At 34.4% G+C, this 27890-nt stretch overlaps 4 protein-coding genes, 1 long non-coding RNA gene, 1 other non-coding gene and 1 pseudogene across 6 annotated transcripts in view; 4 read left to right on the forward strand and 3 right to left on the reverse strand.

Moving 5' to 3' along the window:
• Nucleotides 1–17: 17 nt before the first annotated feature.
• Nucleotides 18–2561, reverse strand: LOC144563259 (Translation elongation factor EF1B/ribosomal protein S6 family protein). Its single transcript, XM_078312711.1, has 5 exons — nucleotides 2209–2561; nucleotides 2067–2121; nucleotides 1563–1619; nucleotides 1152–1229; nucleotides 18–728 (listed from the first exon to the last, which is right to left on the reverse strand). Exons 1-5 carry the CDS (start codon nucleotides 2476–2478, stop codon nucleotides 238–240), a joined length of 951 nt encoding a protein of 316 aa, XP_078168837.1. The 5' UTR covers nucleotides 2479–2561; the 3' UTR covers nucleotides 18–237.
• Nucleotides 2562–4090: 1529 nt separating this feature from the next.
• Nucleotides 4091–5392, forward strand: LOC144574142 (uncharacterized protein At4g19900-like; annotated as a pseudogene).
• A 566-nt stretch (nucleotides 5393–5958) lies between these two features.
• TRNAV-UAC (transfer RNA valine (anticodon UAC)) lies at nucleotides 5959–6032 on the reverse strand. The gene has a single exon. It is a non-coding gene; the product is annotated as a tRNA-Val (tRNA).
• Nucleotides 6033–14399: 8367 nt separating this feature from the next.
• On the forward strand, nucleotides 14400–19772 carry LOC144574222 (ribonucleases P/MRP protein subunit POP1-like). The gene is made up of 11 exons (XM_078324165.1): nucleotides 14400–14703; nucleotides 14776–14942; nucleotides 15273–15464; nucleotides 15645–15714; nucleotides 15867–16073; nucleotides 16474–16592; nucleotides 16948–17328; nucleotides 17612–17720; nucleotides 17970–18367; nucleotides 18674–18859; nucleotides 19295–19772. The coding sequence occupies exons 1-11, from the start codon at nucleotides 14437–14439 to the stop codon at nucleotides 19485–19487; spliced, it is 2289 nt and encodes a 762-aa protein (XP_078180291.1). The 5' UTR covers nucleotides 14400–14436; the 3' UTR covers nucleotides 19488–19772.
• A 366-nt stretch (nucleotides 19773–20138) lies between these two features.
• On the reverse strand, nucleotides 20139–20909 carry LOC144574297 (putative CCR4-associated factor 1 homolog 9). The gene has a single exon (XM_078324271.1). The coding sequence runs from the start codon at nucleotides 20907–20909 to the stop codon at nucleotides 20139–20141; it is 771 nt and encodes a 256-aa protein (XP_078180397.1).
• Nucleotides 20910–23101: 2192 nt separating this feature from the next.
• On the forward strand, nucleotides 23102–23938 carry LOC144574388 (F-box/LRR-repeat protein At1g06630-like). Its single transcript, XM_078324383.1, has one exon. It carries the CDS (start codon nucleotides 23102–23104, stop codon nucleotides 23936–23938), a length of 837 nt encoding a protein of 278 aa, XP_078180509.1.
• Nucleotides 23939–23940: 2 nt separating this feature from the next.
• Nucleotides 23941–27890, forward strand: part of LOC144563329 (uncharacterized) — an 80213-nt gene continuing 76263 nt past the window's right edge. Inside the window, exon 1 of the long non-coding RNA XR_013514316.1 lies at nucleotides 23941–24094. This is a non-coding gene — a long non-coding RNA (uncharacterized LOC144563329). The remainder of the gene's footprint in view (nucleotides 24095–27890) is intronic.

Below are 27890 nucleotides of genomic sequence, written 5' to 3' on the forward strand. Positions count from 1 at the left end.
TAGGAGAAACAAAGAAATTGAGCATACAGAAACAGAATGTATATAATATACTAATATAGTCATAAAATGATGCAGCCAATTCAGCATACATAAATGATAAATGAACATCTACATCTACAGCTATTAATAACTTTGATGTGTCCTCTCCTCTGTTTGTCACCCATGAAAATCTCAAGTCCAAAAATTAACAACAAAAAGAGGAGGAAATAAAGCTAAAGTTAGATCATGCATGCCAATCTATCTCGAAACATTTTCTACCTTCCGTGTCACATCCCTAATCTCGTCCGAGTCTTCATCTCCATCTCCATCAACATATATAACCTCTCCATCAGTATCATCATCACCATCATCATCCTCATAACTTTCATCATCATCATCATCATCATTGCTCATGGTGGTATCACCACTGGCATCATCATCTTTGGCATATCCATCACCATCCCAAAACCCATCATCATGCAAGAGCCCTTGCTTAGCAAGGTAGGTCTGATACTCCATAGGTGGGCGAGCATACCCGGTCTCGGCTTGTTTGGTTTTGGTCACTAGGTGTCGAATTACCCTTTCGTCTTTGTCAAGCAATGTTTTCAAATCATTTAAAAACTTGGAATCCATCTCAAAGTTCATCAGTATGTAGTGGGCCTCCAATGACTTCTTTATCTCGTACGCCAGCATACGTAGGCCCCAGTCATTTATCCGATATATTCTTCCTTTCTTCTCTCTTATGAAATCTGGGATTATCAGTGTTAAATGCAACAAACAACTTAATACTTGAACATATGACTTAATTTTTATTTTTATTGAAATAATTACTTTTCCATATTTCATCTAAACACAAATCAAATAATAAATTTGGCAAGTGTTACGCCCCAAAACAATTTCATGATTGAGTAATATAAAGGTCTAGTTTGGTTTTAAGTCGAGGCTTCATGCATCAAAGGGAGTTACTCAATGCCTAAATTAGGTAATTGCTTATCAAAGGGTTCAAATTTGACATGCATAAAGGCCTAATGATGCAGTTGAGAATTGATTAGGGCTTAGTTAGGACATCATTGCTCAAAATAATACACAGAGAAGTGAATAAAACTCGACTACAATACAGTGTATATAAAAGGGAGAAGAAAGAAGAAAGTAAATGAGGGGGAGAGAAGTACCTTCTACTTTAGTTACAATTTCTTCAGTTTCAGCATCATGTTTTTCATGAATTAAAAACACCACTTCATAATACCGCACTATTACAAGTTACAAATGAACACAGGTTAGGTGTTTAACTACATAAAAGTTCAGAATTACCGCATAATTCCCTTAGATTTTAGTACCCATATCAGTAAACAAGGACACATGCATGCCAGTTAACCCTATACTGCAAACTGTTTGATACATTTTCATAGTTTGAATATGATTATTCTAAAGGGGTGACAAAAAAATGCTGAAGGTACTTTTCTCCAGTTAAGCCCAGTTTGTAAATTATATAACAAGTAAACTGATTAGCAGGCGGCATGCAGCAAAACAATAAAATTAAAACACATGCAAATTAAGAAGGCAAGAGTATAGAAGGAACTAACTTCTTTCGAGGTTTAAACTGCTCTCGAGCTGAAGGGACAGAGCTTGATAAAGTTTCTCTGCAAAATTCAAGACAGAAAATAAGTCGTACAACCAAAATATTTTTATGGTAATAAACAGCACATCTCAAGTATTACACAATGCAATTTGGTGCACACCATAAATTAATTTAACTAATTGGAATGAACTAGTGAAATGTGTAAAAAGTGGAAAACATGAAAGTATTTGAATATGGACAAAATCCAGCTTCCTTGCAATAAATTACAATGCTCATAAAAACAATTGCAAATAGCGTGCAAGGTATATTACTGGCAGAGGTGACACATTTCAGAACTGGTACATGTACACATATGGACTGTGGTATATACTACACAGAATAGACTGGAAACAGTACAATTAGTACCAGCAGGTGTTAATGTGTTATGTATTATGTATACATTATACATACATAAAAAGTTGTATTGAAAAGAAAGAAAGAAAGAAAGAATTTGAGAGGAAATGGTGACCTTCTTCAGCATCGGCAAATTCGGGTAGCAGCTTACCATCCTCTTTGACTACTTTCTGAAAAACAAAACAAATTAATTAATATACTGAAACATAGGGATTACTTTGCATTGGGTTTTTTAGGAAGTGAGGAGAAAAAAGAACCTTTTTGAGCAGAACAGCTTCAGGGAAAAAGATGGCATCGTTAGGATTATCCTCAGGCCTTCCCCTTTTGCTCCTACCCGACTTCTTCTTCTTGGCACCTACCTGGAGAAGCGCTCCTCTCCCTCTCCTCAACTTGTTGCAATTGCAACTGCTGGGAAAGATGTCGGTGGGGAAGGCGATGAAATTGGATGGGAAAGAGAGATACGGAGAAGAGGGGAAGGAGCAGGAGGGGAAAGAGGAGGCGGAGGTGGAAGAGAAGGCAGCGGCCATGACCAAAACCTTCCTTCCTTCCTTCCTTCCTTCCTTGGTTCCTTTAGATTTTTTTTTTTGCCTTTAGCAGTAGCAACTCAGGCAGCTGTGGTGGATAAGGGGACAACGAATTCAAACCACCTAAAGTAACTCAAAATTTAAAGTTTAGATCATGTCCGTCAGATCTGTTTTCGGCAAGAATATTCAAGAATTATAATCCATCCGATTCTTACTGGACGGTTAAAATTTAACCTCAAAATTTGATTGTACCAATTCAATTATATTCAGTTGAATGGGGATTGGGCTTTTATTGGGCCTATTTGTGATATGAAGTCTTTTGGACTACTTTTGGGTTCAATCCCAATTGTAATTGTATTGGGCCTAGTGTTAGATGTGAGGAACTCAAACGGGCCTCTTAGCCCGCATCTATTATTACTATTTTTGATATAAAATAGAAGAGATCATGAAAAATGTGATGATCATGCAATTTGTGTTTCTGACCCCACATGCAATCACGTTTATCAACTTAACCAACTACCCTTAATTAAATTAAATTAAATTAAATTATAGCTCTTCACCCCTTCATTTCTCTTCTCTTTATTTATGAGCTGTGAGCAAAAAAATATTGAAAGGGGAAGAAAGGGGAACTTAGGAATTGCTAAAGAAATATATATACTTATATTGTGCCAATTTAATCACCTAATTAAAGATTAAATATATTTCAAAACATATGGGTGAAGCTGAAGCATCATGAATTAATTGGCATATATAATTCTGACAAAATTAATTGTATCAACAAATTTATTGGTTTACAGTATATATATCCATGTGTCGGCTTAGCTAAACTATTTCATAATATAACTTCCACAAAGAACCACATGCTCTATATATTAATTAAACTTATATTTGTACCTTTGTCGTTTTTATTGTAGTACCGTAGAGTACACATTACTTAAAACACATTCCAATGCACATTTTTTCAGTACTTTCTTTCTTATTGAATGATTTAATTGTTGCACCATTCACTAGTTGAATATTTTACCAATAGGCTATATTTAGTATATAACATCTATATAAAACACACACGCATTTATAATTTACTTTTTTTTTAATTCCATGAATTTTGACCTGAATTTCCAAATAAGTTCATTTATGAATTATCCAATTTTTTGAGGTGCTACTTTTATTTGATTATTTAGTTTTGATCTGAGATGTCGAATATACTAAATCAAAATAGATAGGGCTTGATTTTAAAAATATATCCGTTATTTAAATTATTATGAGTACAACTATTAGATCAATATTTAATTTTGCACAACTGTATACTATAATAGTTTCCATATTATTTTATTTTATTTATCTTGATATCTGTACACAGCAAGCACTCCATTTAGTCATATTGCAATAACACAAAAAAAAAAAAAAATTCTTAATTAATAGATAAATAGTATGTTTCTAAACAGGTTTCTCTTGGATTTTTTAAAACACAGGTGATAGGATAGCACGTCTAATGGTGCATCATATCATATATATATATACACACGCACATGTAATTAACTATGTGACAGCAACTAATACAAACCTTTCTTGGATCAAAAATTCAAATCAAAGAAAGAAACACATTTTCAAATTAATGCCTAAGCAAAAGAGCAAGAGTCTTTTCTCCTTCCTATTTCTTCTTCCTCTTTTCTTACTAACCATTTCTCTCATTTTTGTTCTTTTCTTTTGCAATGGAGAACTTCATCTCCTTTGCAAAGAAAATCGCGCCATCTGCGGTTACATAGAAGAAAATTCACATCCAAAAACCAGCATTTTCCTCTCACTGTCAATTAAAAAGACCATCCCGGTACAGGTACCAGTACCAGTATCAGTTCCCAAAAGAAACCAAACTTTATATCACTCATCCATTTCTCGCAAGATGTCACGAAAGAAGCGAATCTCTTTGAAGATTCTTCGTCCTGGTGCCCGTTCGAAACAATTTGCGCAGAGAGCCACTGAATTCTTTGGTCCCCTTATTTCAAACAATAATGCAACTTGTAACCTTGCTTTTTTCATGACTTGAATCGCTCCTTTGGAATATTTCGGCAAACGGGAACTGTTTTCCATAGAGAGTTTGTTCAAGTGGCATCGGAACGCGTGCTTGTTGATAATTTCAACTACAATGGATTCATCGAAAGGAGCCGAGCTCTTAAGACCTTTTTTAGATAACGGGTTTCGGGTTACTGCATTGTCACCCGACTACGAGTACCTTGTCAAGGGCACGCTGGCTGAGACATGGTTGGAGCAACTGAGAAAAGGAGAGGTGGATCCAGGAGATGTATCTATCGGGCAAAACCTGTCGAATTTGATCCGTTTATTGGTATTGTATAAATACGGGGGTATCTATATAGACACAGATGTGATAGTGTTGAAAAGTTTCTATGGTTTAAAAAACTGTATAGGTGCACAAACAGTAAATGGCGTGACTCATAATTGGACCCGATTAAACAATGCAGTGATGATATTCGACAAGATGCATCCAGTTGTGTTAGAGTTTATAAGAGAATTTGCATCAACATTTGATGGCAACAAATGGGGTCATAACGGGCCTTATCTCGTCTCAAGAGTTGTCAGTAGAGTAATTAACAGTACTTACAATGACACCAATCATCAATTGGTTGTGTTGCCACCAATTGCATTTTATCCACTGAAATGGAGTCGGATTGAGGGGTTGTTTCGGGGACCCGGATCACAGTCAAATAATGAATCACAGTGGATGAAAGAAAAGCTTCATTGGATTCAGAAAGAAAGCTTCGCGGTGCATTTATGGAACCGGGAAAGTCGAGGTATGACGGTGGAGAACGGAAGCATAATTCAAAGGATCATGTCGGATTCTTGCTTGTTTTGCAATTCTTCGACACCAGTCAAAACCACGGTTGCATTAGATACTAGTTGATTTAGAAAGCATGGTTCATTGTTCCATTAATTATATGCTTTAATTTCCCATTTTGTTATCATATTTTGTATTTTTTTTGTTACAATATTCTATATATTATCAGTGATTAATAGGCTTAATTATAGAAAATATTTCCAATACAAGGACAAGTTTGGTAAACAATGCTAAGTTTGTGAAGAACATTTCCTTGTCTTTTTTTTATTTTTTTTATTGAATTTTGTGCATGATGATAAGTAATTAGACCAATCAGCCAAACCAATTAGGCCGTTCTTGTTTTATTGTTTGTAGTTAGTTGTTGAGATTCAGAAATAGGGAAACCAATTTCTGTTTTACATGAAATGGAATAATATATTGAGCAACAAACAATTAAGTGATATATAATGAGATTTATTAGGCCATATATTAAGAGACTTATTACCTCTTTCAAGCAGATACTTAATACAATGAGTGAATTGTAAAAGATGTTAAAAAAATGGTTCCATGAGAGCATGCAAAATATCAACAATATAAAGAACTAGAGGCAGTCGTCCACTTGCAACAAACAAAAATAATAATAAAAAATAGAGTGGTGCTGCCCAGGCTCGAACTGGGGACCTTTAGTGTGTAAGACTAACGTGATAACCGACTACACCACAGCACCTTTGTGTTCCTCTTTCTCATTTATCTAATATATCTATTACAAAAGCGTTTCCAGGCCAAGGCATAATAAATAAGGGCCCAACGAGGTTGTCGAATCACGCCGCGTATCCATCTGATGAGCTCCAGGGCCCCGCCCCCATATGCAGTCAATTTTGCAATTCTGCCCTCTCAGCATAATTAATTGCGCGAGGACTTGCAACTGCAATTAAATTAGTATCATATAGCAGCACATTATGTTTAATATATATATATATTGAAAAAATATCGTTTAAATCAAAGTCTTAAAAAAATAAAAATTATGTTAGTTAGTTATTTTCATATAATTGACGTTATGATATTTTAGACGTTATTATATTCGAATCAACCTCAATTTAATAGTGGTGCTAGCAATATATATATATATATATATATAAGAAATAAAACACATATTATTTTTAAATGAATAATATGTTATGTTTTTAGAAGATCAAACAGCATACATATACTATTTAATCAATCCAACATTAATGCTTCGATGATCCTATTTAACTCTTTAATTAATTGCAGTCATAAATAAATATATAAATAAATAAATATTGTCTTTTCAATGCATTTATGAGGTAGCATACTATAGGATTAAGTGGAACAATTAATAATTTGTTGACCATCAGCCTAGGGCTGCAAACGAACCGAATCGAATCGAATCTGCCCTAGTTCGAATTCGAATTCGAAATTATTTCGAACCGAACCCAGTTCGAAATTGAAATAGATTTCGAACCTAAAAGGGTAGTTCGAATTTGGTTCGGTATAATTCGAATTAGTTCGATTTGATTCGAAATTAGTTCGAAATTAAAAGAAATTCAGTTAAATTGAGAGCAATTCAAACTGATTTAGCCGATTTTTCCTAGTTGACTCGGCTGTGCGAGCTACGTGCATAAATCCAATAAAATCAATGGTGAATAGAAAAAATCGGGCAAAATAGATGTGACTGAGAAGAGGAGAAGGCTTTTAAGCATTATAAAATGCTAGATAGACTGGGTATACGTGATCTGTACAATTTTATTTGGAGAACATAAGTTGTTTTACGATAGACCATGTTCATACTTCATACCAGCTGTTAACTTTAGAAATTTGTTTCTTTTCTTACTCCCGAAGAGAACCAGCTGGCATCTCAACAGTCAAAATGCTAGCTAGCTGTAAATTTGAGTCTGATATTAAAAGGCACACTTCCATTAATGCCCATCGATTCCACATTAAAACCATCTCTCCAACCGTACTTATTTTGCAGAAGCGTGACTCCAACTATACTTAGATATTTCATTTTGTCTTGCGCTGCAAACGAATCGAACCAAAATAATTTCGCGAATCTTTCGAATCGATTTAGCTCTAATTCGAATTCGAAATTGAATTAATTTCGAATCGAACTGGTTTGAATTAATTTCGAACCGAATTACTTTCGAATCGAATTCGAATCGAATCACGAATCTCGAATTTTTTGTGCACCCCTACATCAGCCATAGTTTTTCAAAACAAAATATGTTCTTTGTTTTGTTAAATTAGTTGGTTCAATCCACTCTCCTGATTTTTTTCGCAAAATTTTTCTCGTGAAAAAATATTTCATCAGCTATTTGTAAAAGAAAAAAAAATACACAATATCTTTTTTTTTTGTCCAAAAAACAAATCCAAAAAATAATTTCTCATAATCGAAGAACATAAAAATATGAATTAAAAAAGTTTTGAATAAAAAATAAACCTTTGAAACTTGATTATGAGTAATTAAATTGATGATTAGGTGCTCCATATCATTTATTAGTATTTTACTTTTATTTCTCAAATATTTTTTTTGAAGAATTTATTTTACTAATGAAGAGCTCAACTTAATAATTATTATTACATATAAACTTTATTTTAAGAAAATCTAAAATAACCAAACCAACTTGGTACTTCAACCTAAATAATGAAGAAAATTTTAACTTTACTGCGCAAATGCATGCAAATTTTGTAAAGCTTGAGTTATTTGATCTCTATATACAAATAATTGTTGCTTCATTTCATGCAACATCAAAAAAAAAATTAATAACTCAACAGTAAATTATAATCCATGTTTCATACAAGATATATGTTTTTGTATAGTATAAGAAACTTTTGGGGTTTCGGCAGTGCTGTAACCAAAACCCGTTTAGGCTTAAGGTGCGGAATGACCGTAGAACAAAAATTTCTACAGCCAACTTAAGCTCAGGATTAAACGGGGTATGTCAGGAAACTTTCTAAGGCAGTCCACCTTCAGTATTCCTTTGGCATCAAAACCCAATTTAATCCTTTTACAGATCTACTCCATGATTGATTTCTAAAACTTTAATCTACTTACCAATTAAATAGATTAATATAACATATTTATACCTTGTTTCCAAATCACAGTTGGAATGCAGACCGAGCGAGTAGAGCCTCACCAGGGAAGGAATTGACTCGGAGTATCACACGTGTGATACCTCTATCGGTTATCCACCAGGACTAACCGGAGAGCGGTTTGTTTCTTCTGCCAGAAATACCGTAAACCGCGGAATTCTGCAAAAAAACTATTCACGGGGAAAAGACGAAAACCCGTAAACATGAATTTTCGATTGTTTAGTTTCATCAATATGCAAAACTGACATACCGCTAAATTCGGTAAAACACTATTCATCGATCCTGTAAATATACTCCACAACAACCCGCAAGATTATACGTCAAGTACGTATAACTTTCTTTTCTCAACCGAAACACTATTTGGGAGAGAAACCGAGAAAGAGAGAAAATACCGATCCGTTTCGACACGAAACCGGTATGAATGAATTAGTTATTTTCTCTCTACCCCTCCACCCCTATTTATAGTGTTTAGGGTCGGTTGCAAAAGACCAAAATGCCCTCCAAGTTCGGCCTATTTACAAGGTATGCCATTGACACCTCATCCTTTTATATGTGAAATGACCAAAATACCCCTTCCACACCCTTCCACACTCTTCTCCATGTTTCTACACATGCAAGGTGGCATAGGTGTGAAATGACCATTTTGCCCTTGTGGATAGGATTGATGACATGTCATCTGGATAAGATCAATGACATGTCATGCGGATAAGGACGAATCTGAAAAGGCCCGAATGCCCTCGGCCCGAACACAAATAATATTCGTATAATTATTCTGAAAAATTATATATATATTTTTCTTGCGGTTTGTTGTTTCGGTAATTTATACAACGTGTCCTGCACATTTATAAATTAACCGGTTAACTTTTATACAACGTGTCACACACGTTTATAAATTAACCAATGTTTTTGCTTGTTATTTTTACATAACATTTATAATTTAATTATAACACGTATAATTAATTATAACCATCTTACTATTGATCATAACCAATTTATAATCAATCACAATAAGATTCTCCGATTAACTCCTATATGGTGTGACCCAATAGGATCTGTGTTATGTTGGTAAATAGAGTTAAAACTGTTTTAACTTCTATAATCATGGGTGGCATCTGGCAACACATCATGACCATCCAATTACACAGATGATGCTGTACAGTACAATATCACGATCCAGTAAACAATTTACTTGTGTTTGTTCTTCTGTCTCATAGCTATCAGATTAGTTTCAAGGTAGATGTGTGTCATCCTTGCTAACTGAATCTTTTCTTGATCTTGAGCAGATTATCAAATATAATTACTCTTGTAATTATACCGCTAGCAGATAATCTTACTCTATCAAGGGGCCCAGTAATGCTATAGCTCGTATAGAGATACGAGGGACAAATAGTATTGTTGGTAAACTATCACTTCCTCAGCTAAGCTATACATATGGAAAAGCTACCGTTATGACTGCTTTTTACGGACAGCGGTAGATAACAATCACATATACATATTTCTCAGTGGGAACGATAAATACCTCATACTGTAGAACCTGACACTGAATGAAAACATAAATGACACGAACACAATTCTATTTAATGTTTCATTCGGGGTCTGTCAAATACCATGTTCCTAGAAAATGTATCTATGTGATTAAAATGACATCTCGTGTCAGGTGGTTTGTAAAACTTAACCATCTTTTAATCCACATACTAACCTTATCGCGGTAATTAGTGTTCCTGCTAATTACCTTGGTCAGTGACCTTTTAAGAGTATATATCATCTATATTATGGAGTTTCACAATTTCAGTCATGAACTCGAAATGATCCATAAATTCAATAATACTCAAGGCAACAAAATGATATATAAATAAACATTCAATTCATGAACAAAACTTTATGATAAATTATCGTATTATTGACTTCTATATTATTACACTAACAGAAACAATTTTCATCTAAGTCATTAAGCACCACAAAATATCTTAAAAAACCCTTGTAAAGTGTAATTTCTAAATTGGCATTGTTTATATCAAATTTATTCTATTTTTGTTTTTATTCGAAAAGTCACTAACTAGTGTTATTTTAGGTTATTATTTTAAATATTAAAAAATGAAAAATGCAGCATTGGAGCCTTGCCTTTACCAAAAATAATCAATAACCATTAATTCTTTTTTCATATATAGATAATTTTTCAAAAAATGAACTCAACTAAATGGTAGTTGCAGGGGGTAAGAAATAAAAAAACACGAATCAATAATTATTAAATACAAATTACATTACAACATCTTAAAATATAAATATATAACATCAGTACTGAATAGTTGTGTAGAATAAAAAAAAATTTAACCCTTGATTTAATAGTTGTGTAAAGTTGTGTAAAATAAAAAATAAATTGACCCTTAATTAGAAAAATTGTACAATAAACAGATAAGGCTAAATTTAAACTAATAAATTTTATATAATACATTATGACAATTTCTTATTCAGCTATATATTTATTGATTTTCTCAGATTGCTCATTTCAAAATTTAGAAGTGTCCAAAATCATAATTATTAACATATTTTTATCACCTTAATTTTAAAAAATAAATAAATAAGACTTATTTGATAGCAAATATCTATACTTTTTCTTAATATACAATAAGTTATAGTTAACATCATTTATATACTAACAGTTAAATAAGAGTAAAGCAACATTTACATGAAAACACATGCAAAACTCTTCCCTCTCTCTTTTATCAAACATGCAAAATTCTCTAAATATAAATTTTCGATGAAGACGTATATAATGTCACTTGATATTAAACGAAAATTATATGCTTTAGACAATCAAGAAGTACAAACAAAATAACTAATATCTCCTCCTTATTAAGGAGCTTAATGTCTAGATCCTGCAAGGGTCCTGATTTATTGATTTTTTTTCGAAAGGATGCTCAGCCGTTGAATTTCCAGATCGCATATAGACGAATTTTCCAAATTATGCGCTTCAACACTTAAGCATGCACTAGTCGCGCCGCATATAATCCCAGCGCCCATAGACCGCGCGCCGCACCCGTGGACAACGCCTCTGAACAACGCACGGCGCCTGCGGACCGCACACCCTTTTTTTTCTGCTGAAGGCGGGATTCGAACCCAGTTGGGTTCTGTTGGTGCCAAAATTCTTACCACTACACTAGAGTTCACATGTGTTATCTTGTAGATAAATATAGTATTTAACTATTTTTCTCTACAAATTTGATTTTAAATTATAATTATATAAATATCATATATAAAATAATAAAAATATATCTCTCCTCCTTATTAAGGAGCTTAATGTCTAGATCCTGCAAGGGTCCTAATTTACTTTTTTTTTTTTTTTTTTTCAGAATGATGTTTAGCCGTTGAATTTCCAGATTGTACATAGATGAATTTTTCAAATTATGAGTTTCAACACTTAAGTATGCACTGGTCGCGCCGCATATGATCCCAGTGCCCGTAGCCGCACCTGTGGAACGCGCATTCGAACCCAGTTGGGTTCTGTTGGAGCCAAAATTCTTACCACTACACTAGAGTTCACATGTGTTATCTTGTAGATAAATATAGTATTTAACTATTTTTCATTACAAATTTGATTTAAATTATCTCTCCTCCTTATTAAGGAGCTTAATGATTTCTACTACATAATTTGCTTCCGTTGCTGCGCACGGGCACGATTACTAGTTATAATATATGTTTTGAAAATGATGATATGATTATAGTATATAAAAAATCAATTTATTTACTTAAATTTAAAAATATTCATCTATTTTATTATATAAGAAAACGGAAATTTCAATTCTAAATGTAGTTAGAAATTAAAATTAGATGGTGAAAATAATTGTTCCGGCTATCTTGACTGAATTTCCCAGCCCTTAAACAAATATTATTATTATTTTCTTTGACTACTAAATAATTAACTTTTATTAACGTGATACTCCACAATTTTATACAAGGTTTTAAATATCGATTATCGTGTCATAGCGGAAAGGCTAACAAAAAAAGCTATTGTGAATAGCATAGCTATAACAAAAGCTATCCTACATAGCGTTTTTTGTTTCAATTTTTTTTTTATTTCTATTAATTATCGACATTATCTAAAGTCTCATAGAGTAGTAAGTAACACAAAATTGATTAAGAAATTAAAATATTCATATTGAACCAGTACAAAGTCCAAATTGCTATCTAAAATATCTCTAATAATATTATAAACTATCTATCTTTTTTCATTCAAAATAACCTAAGCATCATGGCATAAAATCATATATTTTTTTATTAAAAAACACAAGCATTGTGGAATAAACTATCTATCTTTTTTTTTTAGCTTGTAACGCAGACAACAGACCGCTATTATCGCTATAAGGATTGTAGCTGAAATAGTGTATTTTTATCCCATAGCGTAGTGTTCAAGGTCCAAAAACGTTATAGCGCGCTATTCAGAACACTGATTTTATGTGCAGTATATTGTGGACTTGTTATTAATTAGATAAAAAATGATATCATTAATTTATTTAATTAATTTTCTATTTATTGAGATTGTATTTTTTTTTTCAGTTTATCTATACATTGTATTTGTAGAATATTATTCAATACATATATATATATATATATATATATATATATATATATATATATATATATATATATATATATATTGTGGGTTTTTGCATATAGTGTATAAAAATGTGATAATTTTGAGACATAATTAATATTGTTCATAACAAAAAGATTCAAGGAAGATTTAATAAGTTTGAGAAATCAAACAAACATATCTTACGCCACGAAAATTCAACATTCTGTTTTTCTTTTCTTTTTTTAGATAAAAATAAAGATTTTTTGGTGGGTGGTCGTTTGTAAAAAAGAAAGAAAAAAGTGTTATGAATATGCAAATAATTGATTAATTTGACAGTCTCGATATTATCTTCCAAATCAAATAAACATATTTTAAAAGCGAAAAAAATTAACGACCACGCTCCCGGCTTTACAAATGAAATTTTGTAATATTTGGATGTCATTCAATATTCCATCAAAGCCACTAAAACAATGAAATTTGAAGTTACCTGTTGTATATAAACATATATTTTTATTATTTTAAAAATATTAAAAATAAAGATATGAACAGAAATTAAAACATTTATTTACTTTTCAAAGCATGATAACCCACCTCATAAAACAAATTAAAATATAAATATTTATCAGATAGCTATCAATATAAATTCGTACTCAATTAATCTGATATAAATAAATTTGCATGTAATTTCAAAAAGTGTATCTCATAATTTATTGGATTCATATCTTTTCTTTTATTAAGCACGTAGATGTTGATCTACCAACAACTATAATTAAAATAAGAATTTTTGGATTAAATATATATTAACTCTCCAATTAAATAGTGCGCATTTTCTTTATGATTCTTTTGATTTTTTTTTATGTGTTGAAGTCTAAATTATCTAGACACGTAATCGCCGATGCCTCTTTTTCTATTTATTTTTTTGAAAAATTTCTTAAACACTCTTTATTTTATTATCAGATACTCAATTTTTTGATTAATCCCGATTTCTTTCTATTTTTTAAATATTATTTAAAAAAACTTTTAAATTAATTGAAGATATACCCTTATTTTGATATCATGAATCGAATATATATATTTTTTTATAAAAACATATCATTATAATTTTTCTTCTGTTCTATGCCCGTTGTAACGTAGATGTACAAACAGGTTCTGTTCGGGTCTGTGTACAAACAGGTTCCATTCAGGTACCGAGTTTGTGTTCGGCTCCTACTACCGAATCGGTATCCCCTGCATTAGCATACAGTTTGAGTTAATTTATAAACCGTACGATCAGAATTCGAGCCAATCCGATCCACACCTATAACGTTCGAGCCTTTAATATTAGTGCGGAACTCAATCTAACGGTCCATATTTTAACACAAAATTTTGAGTTAATGCAGAGGATCCGAATTCTCTACCTCTGCATTCAGCAGAAATTAAAAAAGGAAAGCAAAATGAAAATGCAAAAATGGCGGCAACAGCGCAAAACCCTCCTCCTCCTCCTCCTAGAACCCTAAACGTGCAGAGGTTGGCCGACGCGCGCCGACCCGAGATCCAATCCCTCCACTCCCTCGTCTCCAGTCGCCTCTCCGCTAGCTTCAGCCTTCCCCGCTCCCTCCGCCGCCGTACCACCTCCCACCTCCGTCGTTCCAAGCGCCGCCGTTCCTCCACCTCACGTGACTCACCATCGGACGATTATGACGATGATCCCGACGAAACAAGAGAGAAAAAGAAGGTTAGTTAGTCAACTGAGACAACCAAACCTTGCTATAACTTCATGACATTTACAAAAGGAATCGTTTTGTAGGTATGTAGAAGGGAGAGGAGAAGGAGAGAACTCAGTAGTAACCCTGGGTTGGGATTTGTTGTGGCAGGTGATGGTACGAAGAGGCTGCGCACACATGTGTGGCATGCCAAGCGCTTTCAGATGGTCAAGAGATGGGGGTTTTACCTTCCAATTGGTATCCAGGGCAGGTTACAAAAGCCATTTCCAACTTTCAAATTTCAAGTTTCACTAGGCATGTACCATGCGAGTTCTTGTAACTCAATCAAGTTCAATTTTACTATTTAGTCCAATTTAAACCATGTTTAGCATCAATTGCTCTCAGATGCGCAATCAAACAACATTAATAAGGGGAGTAAAATCATAGAAAAGAATGCTTATTAGTCCAAAGACTAGGAAAACCCATAGTCATAAGAATGCATTACTAACTGGTTTGTGCTGTCTAACCATCACCCGACCATTACAATAACAAACTTGATTTACACTTTCTTACTTATTATTATTTAACACTGGATGTGTAGAGGGAGAGGTTCAAGAGCTGTATTGAAATTGTTACAAAATGGGACACTTGTGCATGATGCAAGCTATTACCTTCCTATACAACTAGAGGGCCCTCAAGCAAGTATCTTTTTTTTTTTTTTTTTGCCTTTTATCAACTCCTTTTATTTTGGGGAAATTTTCCATGTATCCCTACAAAACTCGAGAATATCCCTGTAGACTCTTTCCTTCAAAAGAAAATAGGTGTCTTCTAGGGTTTTGTGGGTCGTACAAATATTTTGAGCAACTTGTCCACCACATTTTCTCATATTATGTTATTTAATGTTAATTTTGCTTATTTTTTAGGATTGTCTAGTGTTGGTCTTGCAAATGGTTCTTATACCCTCACCTCCTAGAATCTCTGAAATGCCATCAGTGCTGTTGTCTCACAAAGTCCTACTAGGTGCTTGTTACCAAGATGCTATGGTAAATAATTATTATTTGTATAAAGATCTAATCATGATTATCATATTATTGCACTCATACCAGCAGACATTAAAAAGATAAAAAGAAGTTTCTATCCAAACAGAATTTTTTTTGCCTATTTAATTGGTACGTGTACATGTTTCACTCTTCAGCTGTATCACATGGATTCATCTGCATCACGATTGATCGCACCAGTGAAATACATGTGGCATCATATGACATCTGAAATAGTTGAATGCAACAGCTCATCAAAAAATGAATCTGGTATTTTGTCAGTACGGAAGTTGTGGATATGGGTTCACGCAGCTGCATTTCATGAGGGCTACAATGCTCTAAGAGCTGCATGTAAAAAGCAACAGGTAACTTCATATGCCGGTATGAGAACCGATTCAATCAGGGTCTTTGTATCTCCAATTGTATAATGTGACTTTAACCTCAATTGTGCATACTGAGCACGCAAGTTATCCAAAATTAATACCAGGTGGCATAAGTCGTGCAATTAAGCACAAAATAAACCAAAGAAGAAGATCACGTTGGAGAAGAAATTAATCTTGTTTAAACCAGTATATGTGCTATACTGGGAAGTTTGTACCTATATGATACTTGTCTTTATCATTGCTGAAACAAAATACTTTAAACCCTAAACCCTTGGTTTACGCTGAAGTTGGCTGCATATAATTGGTCATTTTTCACAATATTGTTTTTGAAGAAGGAAATACTAGTTTTAATACTAATTATATGTTTTCACTGTAACCACAGATGCATGCTAATGGTGCCACTGTGAGCTGTGTATCACAGGAAGGACGTATTGCCCGATTGGATATTATGGGAGCTAAGGCTTCACAGCTGATGGACAAAATTTTGTGCCCAGTCACTATGTAAATCCTTTCTTCTCTCCTTTGCACCTTAAAGATTTTCCTTTTTTTTGTGCGTATTGTATGTGATTTTTATGTAATGATAATTGTGCCCATTTGAACCAAAACTAGTAGGTGTCTCATGTGCACATTTTCCCCTCTGTCTAGTGTTAGTCATGTATTAAGGCCTTAAGAATCAATTTAAAACCAAGTTGGACTAACAATTGGTCATGCAATGTTGCCTTTATATAAATTAGTTACTATGCTCTACTAAGCTTACACAAAAGACGGCGAAGGATGACATAGACACCAAAAGACTAATAAAAGAAAGAAAATAGTGCTAACATAACTAATAAAATAATTATTGCATATTTCGCAGCTCAGATAAAGCTTGTATAACATCTGAAGCTCAGAAACAGTTCAATATGGATCAAATTGAAAAACTTTCACCCGGTGCAATTTTAACCCTAAGAGTTAAAGATCCGAGGTTACTTTTGTCTGATTTAAACTCGGAATTTGATGAAGTTCCAGTGAATTTAGATTCCATGGATACTTGTAAGCTGTATGACAAGAGTGAGCTTTGGGATTCACACTGTAAGATAGTTCCTCCTGTGCTGGAGAGTATTCTTTGCACAGAAAAGAATAAAAAATGGTTGAATACTCTCTTTCTCAAACCAACAAATCAGGAAGTGCCAGCTGGTCAACAGAAGGATGGGTCTAGCCGGTCATGCACTGTCATTCTTCTAAAGCATAGCATGGGGTATCTTGTGATGTGTACCAATTTATGTTTATTTCTCTTTTCTTTGGAATATTGTTATATGGAGTGCAGTTATTTCATGTGCAATAATCATCACCATTTTATATATTTGTGGCCAATAAATCTGTAGTTGACACAAATTCTCTTGTTAAGCGTCATTTAACCCGAGTTAATGTGATGAAAAGAAAAGAGGTGGTGAAAACTGTATTGTTGCATACTTGTGCTTCATTCCTGAACCAAAATCAGGTATATGTTACCTTTGTGTTAACTACTTTGCATTTATTAGGTGGTCAATCTTACTGCCGCTGAGCTGGGTGAAACCATTCTGGCTTTCTATGGTGTCTAGTGGGGCCCATGTGATTGGCTTGAGAGAGAGACGATGGGTTGCTTTGAAGGTATCTGTAGCAAAAGCATTAAGATATAGCATTAACAAATTTGACATAGCTACCGGTTGCAAATTAATGTCTAATACCATGCCATTTATCAATTTCTTCTGATTTCATGAGCTACACTAATGTGACACCTATGATTGGCACACATGTTTTTAATTTTAACCATAGTGGCCTCAATTTGTTTCCTAAGCTGCAGGAATATTATATTTATTGAATAGAAATAAGCAATTGTACCATTTTTTTAAAATGCAGAATAAGGTACCTTGCTTTCCGTACGATTTTCCTGATAGCGAAGCCTACAAATCCTTGTTGGCTGACCAAGGTGCCTTATTTGATGCATCAGCACAGCTCAGACCCCACAATAGACAGTCACAGAAGACCCCCATGCCGCATCCTTGGGATTGTGTGCTTGCCTCTTCTCACCATATATATAAAAACACAATACAATGTAAAGCGCCAAATTTTGATGTATATGTACCGAGAACAACTGAGGCTTTGAAGGATTGTGTAGAAAAGATGGACACCGGAGAAAAGGGATTTGTATGTCTTGTTAGGGTTTTGATTAGTGCCTTCAAGGAGGGTTTGTTTGAAGACGGTGCGGTAGTTTGTGCTCCTTGTACAGATGATCTTTCTGGATGGAATAATACCAGGTAACAAATATTTTCTTCCAAGTATCTTTCCTTAATTATTTGGAGCTCAAGCAAACTTAGCTTGTACTAAGCCCCAGTGATCCCAAGCAATTGCCTAAAGAATTTGATGAATTGCATTAAATCTTTCACTGTATAAAGTCTGGTGTTCTAATGCAAAGGCACTGGGGAAAACTTGGGTGACCTTTTAGGTTTACCATTGTTACATTGTACATACATGTCATAATCACCACAGTAAAAATATTAGTTAGGCATGGTTGATACACATCGTTTGATATACATTAATAAAAAAAATTGAGGGGTATGTAGATTGACGGAAGAGGTAGAAGAATACCAAGAGAAGTGGCAACTCCAACTCACGCAATCTGCAGTGGGGTCATACTTCATGCAATTAGAGTCTGATAGGTGGGCCTTACAAGTACCAGAAGATCCTGTCGACCTCAAATCCTTTAGATGGCCTATTGGTTTTGTTACCATCGGTGCTGTTCATGCATGGTACATATATATATTTTCTAAATAAGTCTGTGCTCAATTTGTCAAGTCAGGTGTTGTACTGGTTCTACATGGCACCATTACTTTTTCTGATAACTCTTCTTGCAACTGTTTCTTTTCTCTTCTGAGGGGGTTTATCTTTTTTTATTTTTTTATTTCTGGGCTTGAGGGTTAGTTGAATTTCCTGAGGACATTAAAGGCTGAATGAGCTTGTGTGCACAATAAACTGATTTTAGGGTTAACGATGGTTAAATTTTTTTTTTTTCAACTAAAAATGAGCCCGAATGGTTTCTTTTATTGTTGCTTGGCTAGGAAAAAGTCTGCTTCCATGCCTTGTTCATATGCAGTTTACCTAGAATTGTACCTCGAAACTTATAGTACACACCACACTATAGCTAACAGTCCTCTCTTCTTTGAAATTTTTTACTTTTGTGACAGTAATGATAGAGTTGCAATGGCATTTTGTGACATCAGAATTCTGGCCGCTTTGAGGAGGCAACAGTATCTTCAGACAGAAACTAAACAACCAGGGATATTTGTGCTTGTTCGAAATATGAAATCTACGGCGTACCGACGTGCGATTGCTACAATTGTCTTAGAACAACAACATGAAGATTTACACTTCCTGTGATTTTCATATAGCATGGATTCATCTGATATAGAAGTCAAGCAACAGAGATGTTTCACACAATTAATTGATACATTTTGCAATACAGGCTGCAACTACTGGGAATTTTATAAGAGGAACTTGATGCGGTGGGAGACCAAGAGAAAAGAAACATAGAAACTTAAATCAATGTAGCTATTTTGGAACTTGCCCTTTTGTAACTTTTCTGATTTAATATGATTTGAAGTGAATGGATGGGAAGTTCAGTAGTTAAATTGGCTAATTGTATGATATTAATTCAACTTTGATTGATATGTATGAGATAGAAATCAATTTTTATTTTGATAGAAAAAAAAGATAAACTTGAGATGCAATGTGATACATATTTTGGTGGTTTAACTCTCCCATGTCCTTACTGACACGGTCCTTTTTGATTTTTTGAAATCCTTTTTAAGAATTTTTATGAAACAAAGCTACTAATAAAAACCAGAATATTCTATAAATAATGAGCATAGCAAGCAAAGTTAAGTGCTTAAATTAGCTAATTACTTGTTTACGGTTTCCAGGAAACAACTCAAGTCAGTGAACAGAAAAATATTATAAAGCATTTCGTACAATCCATGACAGTTCATTTTTTTTATTAAATCCTCATTTCCATACAAGTACACTCAACCTTCAAATATCATGAATCCCATAAAGAACACCCTCGTACCTTATTCCGCTGTCATACGGGAAATAAACTCTCTTCAACATCTGAAATATATGCCACGTCAGAAGGCTGTCAGACCCAGCTTGGTGGGCCACCCCAACAACCCGGTTGACATGCAATGCTTTCGCAACGTCTTCCAGACCTCCATGGAGATTATTTGTGAACTTGGTCATGAATTTGACATCAAATAGATTCTCACCTAGGTAATTCCTGACCTGAGATTGAAACTCCACCAAAGTATCTGGCAAAGGTTTCCAAAAGTTGGCTAACTTGATGAGATATGGTACATCGTATGCGCCGTGAAACATAATCCACGTCATCATCGGGTTCTCCAATAGACCAGAGGAGCGAAGGAGCTGTGAAAAGAAATAGGTGTTAATGAGATCTTTGTCCTCCATCATCGTGGGGTCCATCTCGTCCATGTCATCCGGGAAGTGTAACGGTGCAAAGTTAAATTCCCAAACAATGACAGAAAGATCAAGGGCTGAGATTAGAGTGAGACCTAGCTGCCTGATGTTGCCTTCATCTATTCTCTCCTTGATTGTGATATATCTCTCTTTAGGAGATCTGAATCGTGGGTGTATGTCCACTGGATTTCCGCCGTTGAGAGAGAGCCTAAATTCTGTATCAAACGCACCCCAGTAATACTTCTCATTCCTCACTTTATGTCTAATCATGTCGAACTCCTCCTCAAGGTTGGACTTCCCCACAGACCGCACCTCGACTGCCGATGCCATGGATTCTCCTTTAAGTAGATGAATTATGAGGAAATTAATTAAGGGAAGGATTGACGAGAGAAAAGTGTCGTCTAGACTACAAGTAGTACACGGCTTACGGAAATAATGCAGAAGTTGCATTTCAAATTTAAAAAAAAAGGAGAGAGTTAGACTTCGAGAGAAAACTCCAAACCCGCGTCAACCACTCCTAAATAATTTAAAAAAAAGGATGACTTTTGTTGATAATGATACAACTTTTGTTGATAAAAAGTTGTATCTATTTTACTCATTCTTTTTTAATAATAATAATTAAATAACTTAAAGTTTTTGTTTTTTTTTTAAAATAGATACAACTTTTCATAAATTAAATGTCCTAGAAGGATCATAATATTTTCTGAATTACATAGAAGTGACTTTTGAACCGGGATCAATAACTCAGAATCTAAGCATTTTTATTTTTTTCCAATAACACATAAAGAAATATATTAATTTTTCTTACAGCCGTGAAAAATCCGGCCTGAAAAATATTAATCCGGGTTATTTGTTGCAGTCTTTCTAATAAATCAAATTATATTGTATTCCATCTATTTGTAAAGAAATATATTAAACATTTCTAATATTTCAATACAAAAAATAAAAAAATTTCTGTTTTAAAAGAAAAAACACAACTTAAAAAAAAAAAACATAAGTCCGGTTAACCATTAACCGGATTTTTTTATTTTAAAAAAAAAAAAATATAACTTTCCGGTTAACGGTTAACCGGATTTATTTTTTGAGTCCGGGAATCCGTTAACCGGACATTTGTCCCAAATCCGGTTATTGGATAACCGGTTTGGGTATTTTTTGAAATTTATTCGGGATTTGTATATTTTTTTAAATTTTATTTGTTTTTTGGATATTAATAAAAAAATCGGAAAAGTTTGATTAAAGTAATATCTTAGTTATTTCTTGGGCTTTTTCGGCCGAAAAGCAGCGCATGTGATGACATCTAAGAAGTAACTTAAAATTTTAGATTAGTGCATGGACGGTCCGATCAGAAAATAATTTTTTAATATTATGCAAAAACAGATCAAACGGTCTGGATTCAACCTCAAAATTTGAGTTACTTTAGAATTCAACTGGACCGATCCAGCTGTAAAACCCTAAACCGATAAACCCAAAAAAGTAAGAAAACAGAAACCCCAAAAGAGAGAGAGACAGAGAGAGAGAGATAGAGAATCGCACTTCAGTTGGCCACTAGGGTTTACGATTGTTTTCCCCTTTGAGGTGCTCCTGCTCTTGCTCCTGCTGCTAGGGTTTACGATTTTTTAGAGTAATCTGTTCATCTTGGTACTGCTTCATGTAATCTATCTCACTTATTTCTTTTCATTTTAGTTGTTGTTTCAGTGTCCTTAGCTTGCACTGTTCCAAGTTTCTTTTAGTTAGGTTGTTAGGGTTTGACAATCTTTCTTTCTTCAATTTTCTGTTAAATTAGTTGTCTATTAAGCCCCATTTAGTAAAGGAACTTGGAACAGTAGACTACTTTTTGTTGGTTCAATTTACTTTGCTATTTCTTTTTTTTCTCTTCTCATACAAAATAATTTATTAATTATGTTCCTAATTTGTCAGGTACATACAAGTAATTAAATTAATTATTCATAGTTATCATTGCTCAATACTATTGTGCAGTTCTGTAATCATTTTATTTTGATTGATTTACACCAGCTGGGCTCAAGCAATAATTACTGATTATGTACTTTGTAAATCGGAAATTATTAATTACAACTTCATGACATGCATTTTAGTTAGCTTTCTTTTTTGCTCTTAATATGCCTACGGTGGCTTGTAAGGTGATTAATTGCAAAATTGAAGCCACTATGGTATTTGTAGAGGTGAAGTGTGCAATTGAGCTATTTCTTCACTAATTGAAAGAAAATTTGAAGAAAAAGTTTAATCAAGGTCTTAGAAATCCATATGCAGTGCTGATTACAATTTTGCATTCTGAATTGTGGGTGATTTGGTGGCAATATTAGTTTGGTACATGCAAGTTTTCTAGAATTGTATCAGCTGAGGTATATATATCATTGTTCATTTTTCTTGTTCTACATTTGAGATAACTTATAGCTGGTTTGTTCTTTTCTTGCATTTCAACACAGAGATCGTGTTTGACGAACTGCCTTATTGAAGGGTGAAAGATGGATGGTAGAGATCTTGCCATTGACAGAATAAGTGATATGCCCGACGAACTTCTAACAAAAATACTCTCCTTGCTGACAACCAAAGAGGCAGTGGGCACATGCATATTGTCCAAAAGATGGACAGATCTTTGGACTTCCACGGATACTCTCGACTTTGACATTGGCAGCCGTAATTTATGGGACTTTGACTGCGAGAATAGATTTCTGCATTTCATTAATGGTGTACTAAACCGTAGAGGTTTCTCACCCCTGGATAAATTCAAACTGAGGTGGCATTCTTATAAAAAGAGAAGCAATCATGGTATTGTTGAAGAATGCATTAGTCATGCAGTTGCTTGCATGCCTCGGTTAATCTCTATTTACATCATTACGAACTCGATCATCAAGTTGCCTGATTCACTTCTCAATTGCGGGTCAGTAAAGGAGATGTCATTGTTAGCTGGATATAGTTTATTTGAAAGCAAACCTAAATCTATAAACCTCCCTTCTCTTCAAAAACTGGAGATTGGTGATACCTCCATCGATGATGATTTGATAAATATGTTTTTATTGGGGTGCCCTGTCCTTGAAGAATTGGCCCTGGCACATTGTCAGTTGATGTTTAAAGAGATTAACTCCAATGTGCTGAAGAAATTGACTATTAAGAAATGTTTTCTCACTGCAACATCATTTACATTGAAGAACGCATCATCTCTAGTCACAGCAGACCTTGATGAATTCTTTGTTTGTGAGGGTGAACTGAATCTTCTTGGTGGCCTTCCAAATGTTACAAGTCTGAGGCTCAATGTCCTGGTATGCTTAATTTTCAGTGCATCACAGCAGAGGTGTGAAAGTGGTATTGCATCTTGTTTGACATTCTTTTCTTATTTGTAGTGCTTACTCAACAAAGATGTTCCAAACTGTCTGATATTGAATAACTTGAAGAGCTTGGAACTAGGAGTATTGGAGACGAGATCTGATTGGGATTTAGTGGTTTGCTTTCTCCAGCATTCACCCAATTTAAAGAAGCTTGTCTTGAACTTTGGTCATGTAATCTCTCTCTCTCTCTCTCTCTCTCTCTCTGTGTCTGCTGGGGAAAGGAGGGTTAGTAGTCAAGATGCTGGTATTTCATTACTATTCATAATATTGTGTATTTAATGAGGTAGCATCTATCGGGTACGAGTCCTTTGTTTGTTTATTTTCTTTTTCTGATTTTGTCCTCGGAGCTTGCTTATTATATTGGGCACCAACCTTTTGAAAATGAGAGGGATGCCTTTAGTACAACATCACTTAAGACTAAGAGTCAGGCCATATTATGCACATACAGTAAATATTTCACCATACATGCTACTACGGTACTGCATCAGCTGATTTGTTGAAAATCTGATAACTGATAATGAGATACTAATATATATTTTTATTTTTTTTGCAATTGAGCAATTAATGGACATAGATGTATGCATCTTTTAATATTGATAATTTAAATATTGAGAATGCAATCCAATGATTGATCGCTTGTTTTGCACAAAATGCGCAAGTGTTGTGACAACTATCTTGCTGTCATACTATTTTTTTTATTATAAACTATCATTAGACTTTTATTAGTATATATTGTTGTCAATTGCCTTACTAACTTTTATTGTCCAGCACTACCCGAGGATGAAGTTGTTGTGCAAGAAGCATTATGGGGAATATCTTGAGATAGTGGAGATAAGGGTTGTGGAGACAAGGTTTAAAAAAGAGGTTGAAGAAACGGTGGTGGTGACTATGGGTGCGCTTGTAAAGACCATAGGAAAAATTGTAATCCTCTAAGTTTGTCAATCATCCTTGAAATTGTATGACAAGTTTGGAAACTATTTTAGTTTTGATAAATCGGTGATTGGATGCTCTTGTCTTTAGCTATTATTTTGTTCTTTTACCTTTTAAGTTAGATTGTTGGCTCTGTGCAAGGCACATAGTACTTGTTGTTAGCTGTGTTTTTTGGTATAATCTTACTTTCTAGCTATGAAAAACTCTACTTGTTGTTCGGAGTTGTGGTTTTCCTGCTGTTTTGTTAATAAACTTTTTATGTATACATTCCTAATCTATGTTGAATTATACAATTTAAATAGGCTTGTTCACACAATTACATCTCACTTTTGGGTTCCTCACATCACTAGCAGCTCCAACGTGTCCAAGCTTGGATACATACTAAAATAGTTCAACTTTCGCGCTACTGATACATACTAAAATAGTTGGGATATATAGTTTTGTATGATTGCAAATTAGATTATGTGAAGATATATTCTGACAACCGAAGACCTTGCCAGCTTGGAGCAAAAACCGAATAGTTACCAGGATATTTATAGTTTGACATTTTTATTTACTTTTAAGGTGTTGGAAAAGTGGTATGAATATGATAGTGGCTTCTATCGCTGCAGCTAGCTTATGATTTTTCTTCTGATCCACCAAGGATGCAAAAAGATATTATGATGTGCCCTGCCCTTTGGCTTTTTATGCTACAACATTTTATTATGAGGCCTAGCTCATCAAATAACATATATAAACTGTTTGCAACGTCAATTCGATCTCTGAACTTGTTTTTGCTTAAATTTGTAGTTGGGATTTTATATATTCAGAGTATGTAATGCATGGCAGTTCTTCATCATTTTAATTATTATTATTTTTTTTTTATATCTAGATAGAGACCATCTTAATTATTCAGGTGTGGTTATTAACTTGCTATTTTTTTTACTATTTTTTGTGAAAACATAATCCAAGCACCAGCAAGTTATAGATTACCGAAGACAATTACCATTGTGAGTTGGTGCTCAGATTACCTGGCAACTTGGACAAGAGCCAGGTAATCCAAGCTATATTTTTAGTTCAATGATTCTTCTGTCAGTACAATTGGTATTTTTTTTTTCTTTTATTTTTCCTTTATGAAGATTGTTGCAACTAATCTTACACATATTATGCCTTGCAGTGCCAGATTTTTGATACATGATTGGCATACCATTGCTTGTCAGAAAATTACAATAATTTGGTGCTGAAGTTATACTTCATCTAATGCACATACGAGTTGTTCTGACAGAAGGGTATTATCAAATTTACACAATAAACCCTACTGTTTCTGAAATTCACAGAATTGCAATATCATCTCTATTGTACCAGTCCAAAAATTCCAAAAACTCTGCTTGTAATCAGCAACAGCAAAAATATCCGAATTGTTAAAAAAGATTACTATGCGCTCAATAGTTGCTGACATTGTTCAAATTGCTTAAAAAGTAGTAAATAGTCTAAAACAACATATGCATATATGAATTTTGCCATCAGGATTGAGCCTCAAAAAAACAGATGCATAATTATCCTAGTCCATCAATTACAATTATATTGCCACATCTCACTTCTGGGTGTACCAACAGCCCCAATGGGTCCAAGCTTGGATTTGGTACCAGTTGTGTGAGCAGCTCCAACTCTGACTGGTACCAGCAGTGTTAGCAGCTCCAATCTCAGAGTGGTACCACGATAAGGAACCAGAAACTCAAAAGTTGTACCAGGATCAGGAATCAGCAACTCGGAATGGTACCAGCACGTCCAATCTCTCAAATTCACAAATGAAAACCTCTAATGAGTAGCTAGCAAGATTTAATCCAGAGATGAAATCACGTGCGCAATCATAGATTAGAATGTTCACTATTCTCATGCAATTGGCAAAGTGCATGTAATTTCTCTCCTGCCACAGGCTCGATGCTCCATGCTCCCGCGACCCAAACCTTATCCCATAAACTTCTCATTTCCCCTTGCAAACTGCCCCTATATATGCTCCCATCATATCAACCGAACACTCTTAAATGCTATGAATCCCGTATAGGACACCAGCATGCCTAATACTGCTGTTGTTTGGGAAATGAACTTTTTTCAATTTCTGGTAAGTATGCCACGTTAGAAGGCTGTCAGATCCAGCCTGGTGGGCCAGTCTCACGGCTCTTTTGACACACAATGCTGTCGATACTTCCTTGAAGCCACCATAGAGGTTGTTAGTATATTTGGTCATATGCTTGACGTCAAATATATTAGCACCCAATAATTTCTTGACAAGGAGTTCGAAGTCAAGCAACGTATCTGGCAATGGGCTCCAAAAAGTTGCCAATTTCACGAAATAGGCGACGTCATACGCGCCGTGGAACAGAATCCATGTCATTGCTGGGTTGTTCAATAGGCCAGATGAGAGCAGAAGATCCGAAAAAAAGTATGAATTAATGCAGTCGTTGGAGGAGCTGTCTTCCATCTCAGCTGGGAAGTGGAACTTTCCAAAATTGAACTCCCATACAAGAACAGAATCATCGTCAGCAGATAGCGTCAAACCTAGCTGCCTAATGCTTCCATTATCTGTGCTTGCCTTTATTGCACCATATCTCTGGTCAGGAGATGCGAATCGTGGGTGCACATTGATCACATCTTTCTTGTCGGAAGCGGAAGCTAACTTGAATTCTGTGTCGAACGCCACACGATTATACTTCCCTTTAATTGCTTGACTAATCATGTGGAATTCCCGGTCCAGGTTGGACGCCCAGACGGAGCGTACCTCAAGCGGTGGTGTGCGGGTGCAAGTGCAGGAGTGCAAAAGAGAATCCATGGAATGTTTTATTTCTTGGGTTTTCTGATGGAGCGGAGAATTTAACGTTGTATGGGGATCTTATCGTATTTATAGCTATGTTTGGAAATGAGAAAATAGAATTAATGGACCGACTTAATATTTCATTTCAAAATTTAAAAGCGTGACGTTCGTAGGCTCTAAATTACCGGTTTGAGTTATATTTAGATACCAGCATAATACAAAAATAACAAGTTTACGTTTATCTAA

The sequence above is a fragment of the Carex rostrata genome, chromosome 1 (genome assembly GCF_964058835.1).
Source record: "Carex rostrata chromosome 1, lpCarRost1.2, whole genome shotgun sequence".
Taxonomy (NCBI): Eukaryota; Viridiplantae; Streptophyta; class Magnoliopsida; order Poales; family Cyperaceae; genus Carex; species Carex rostrata.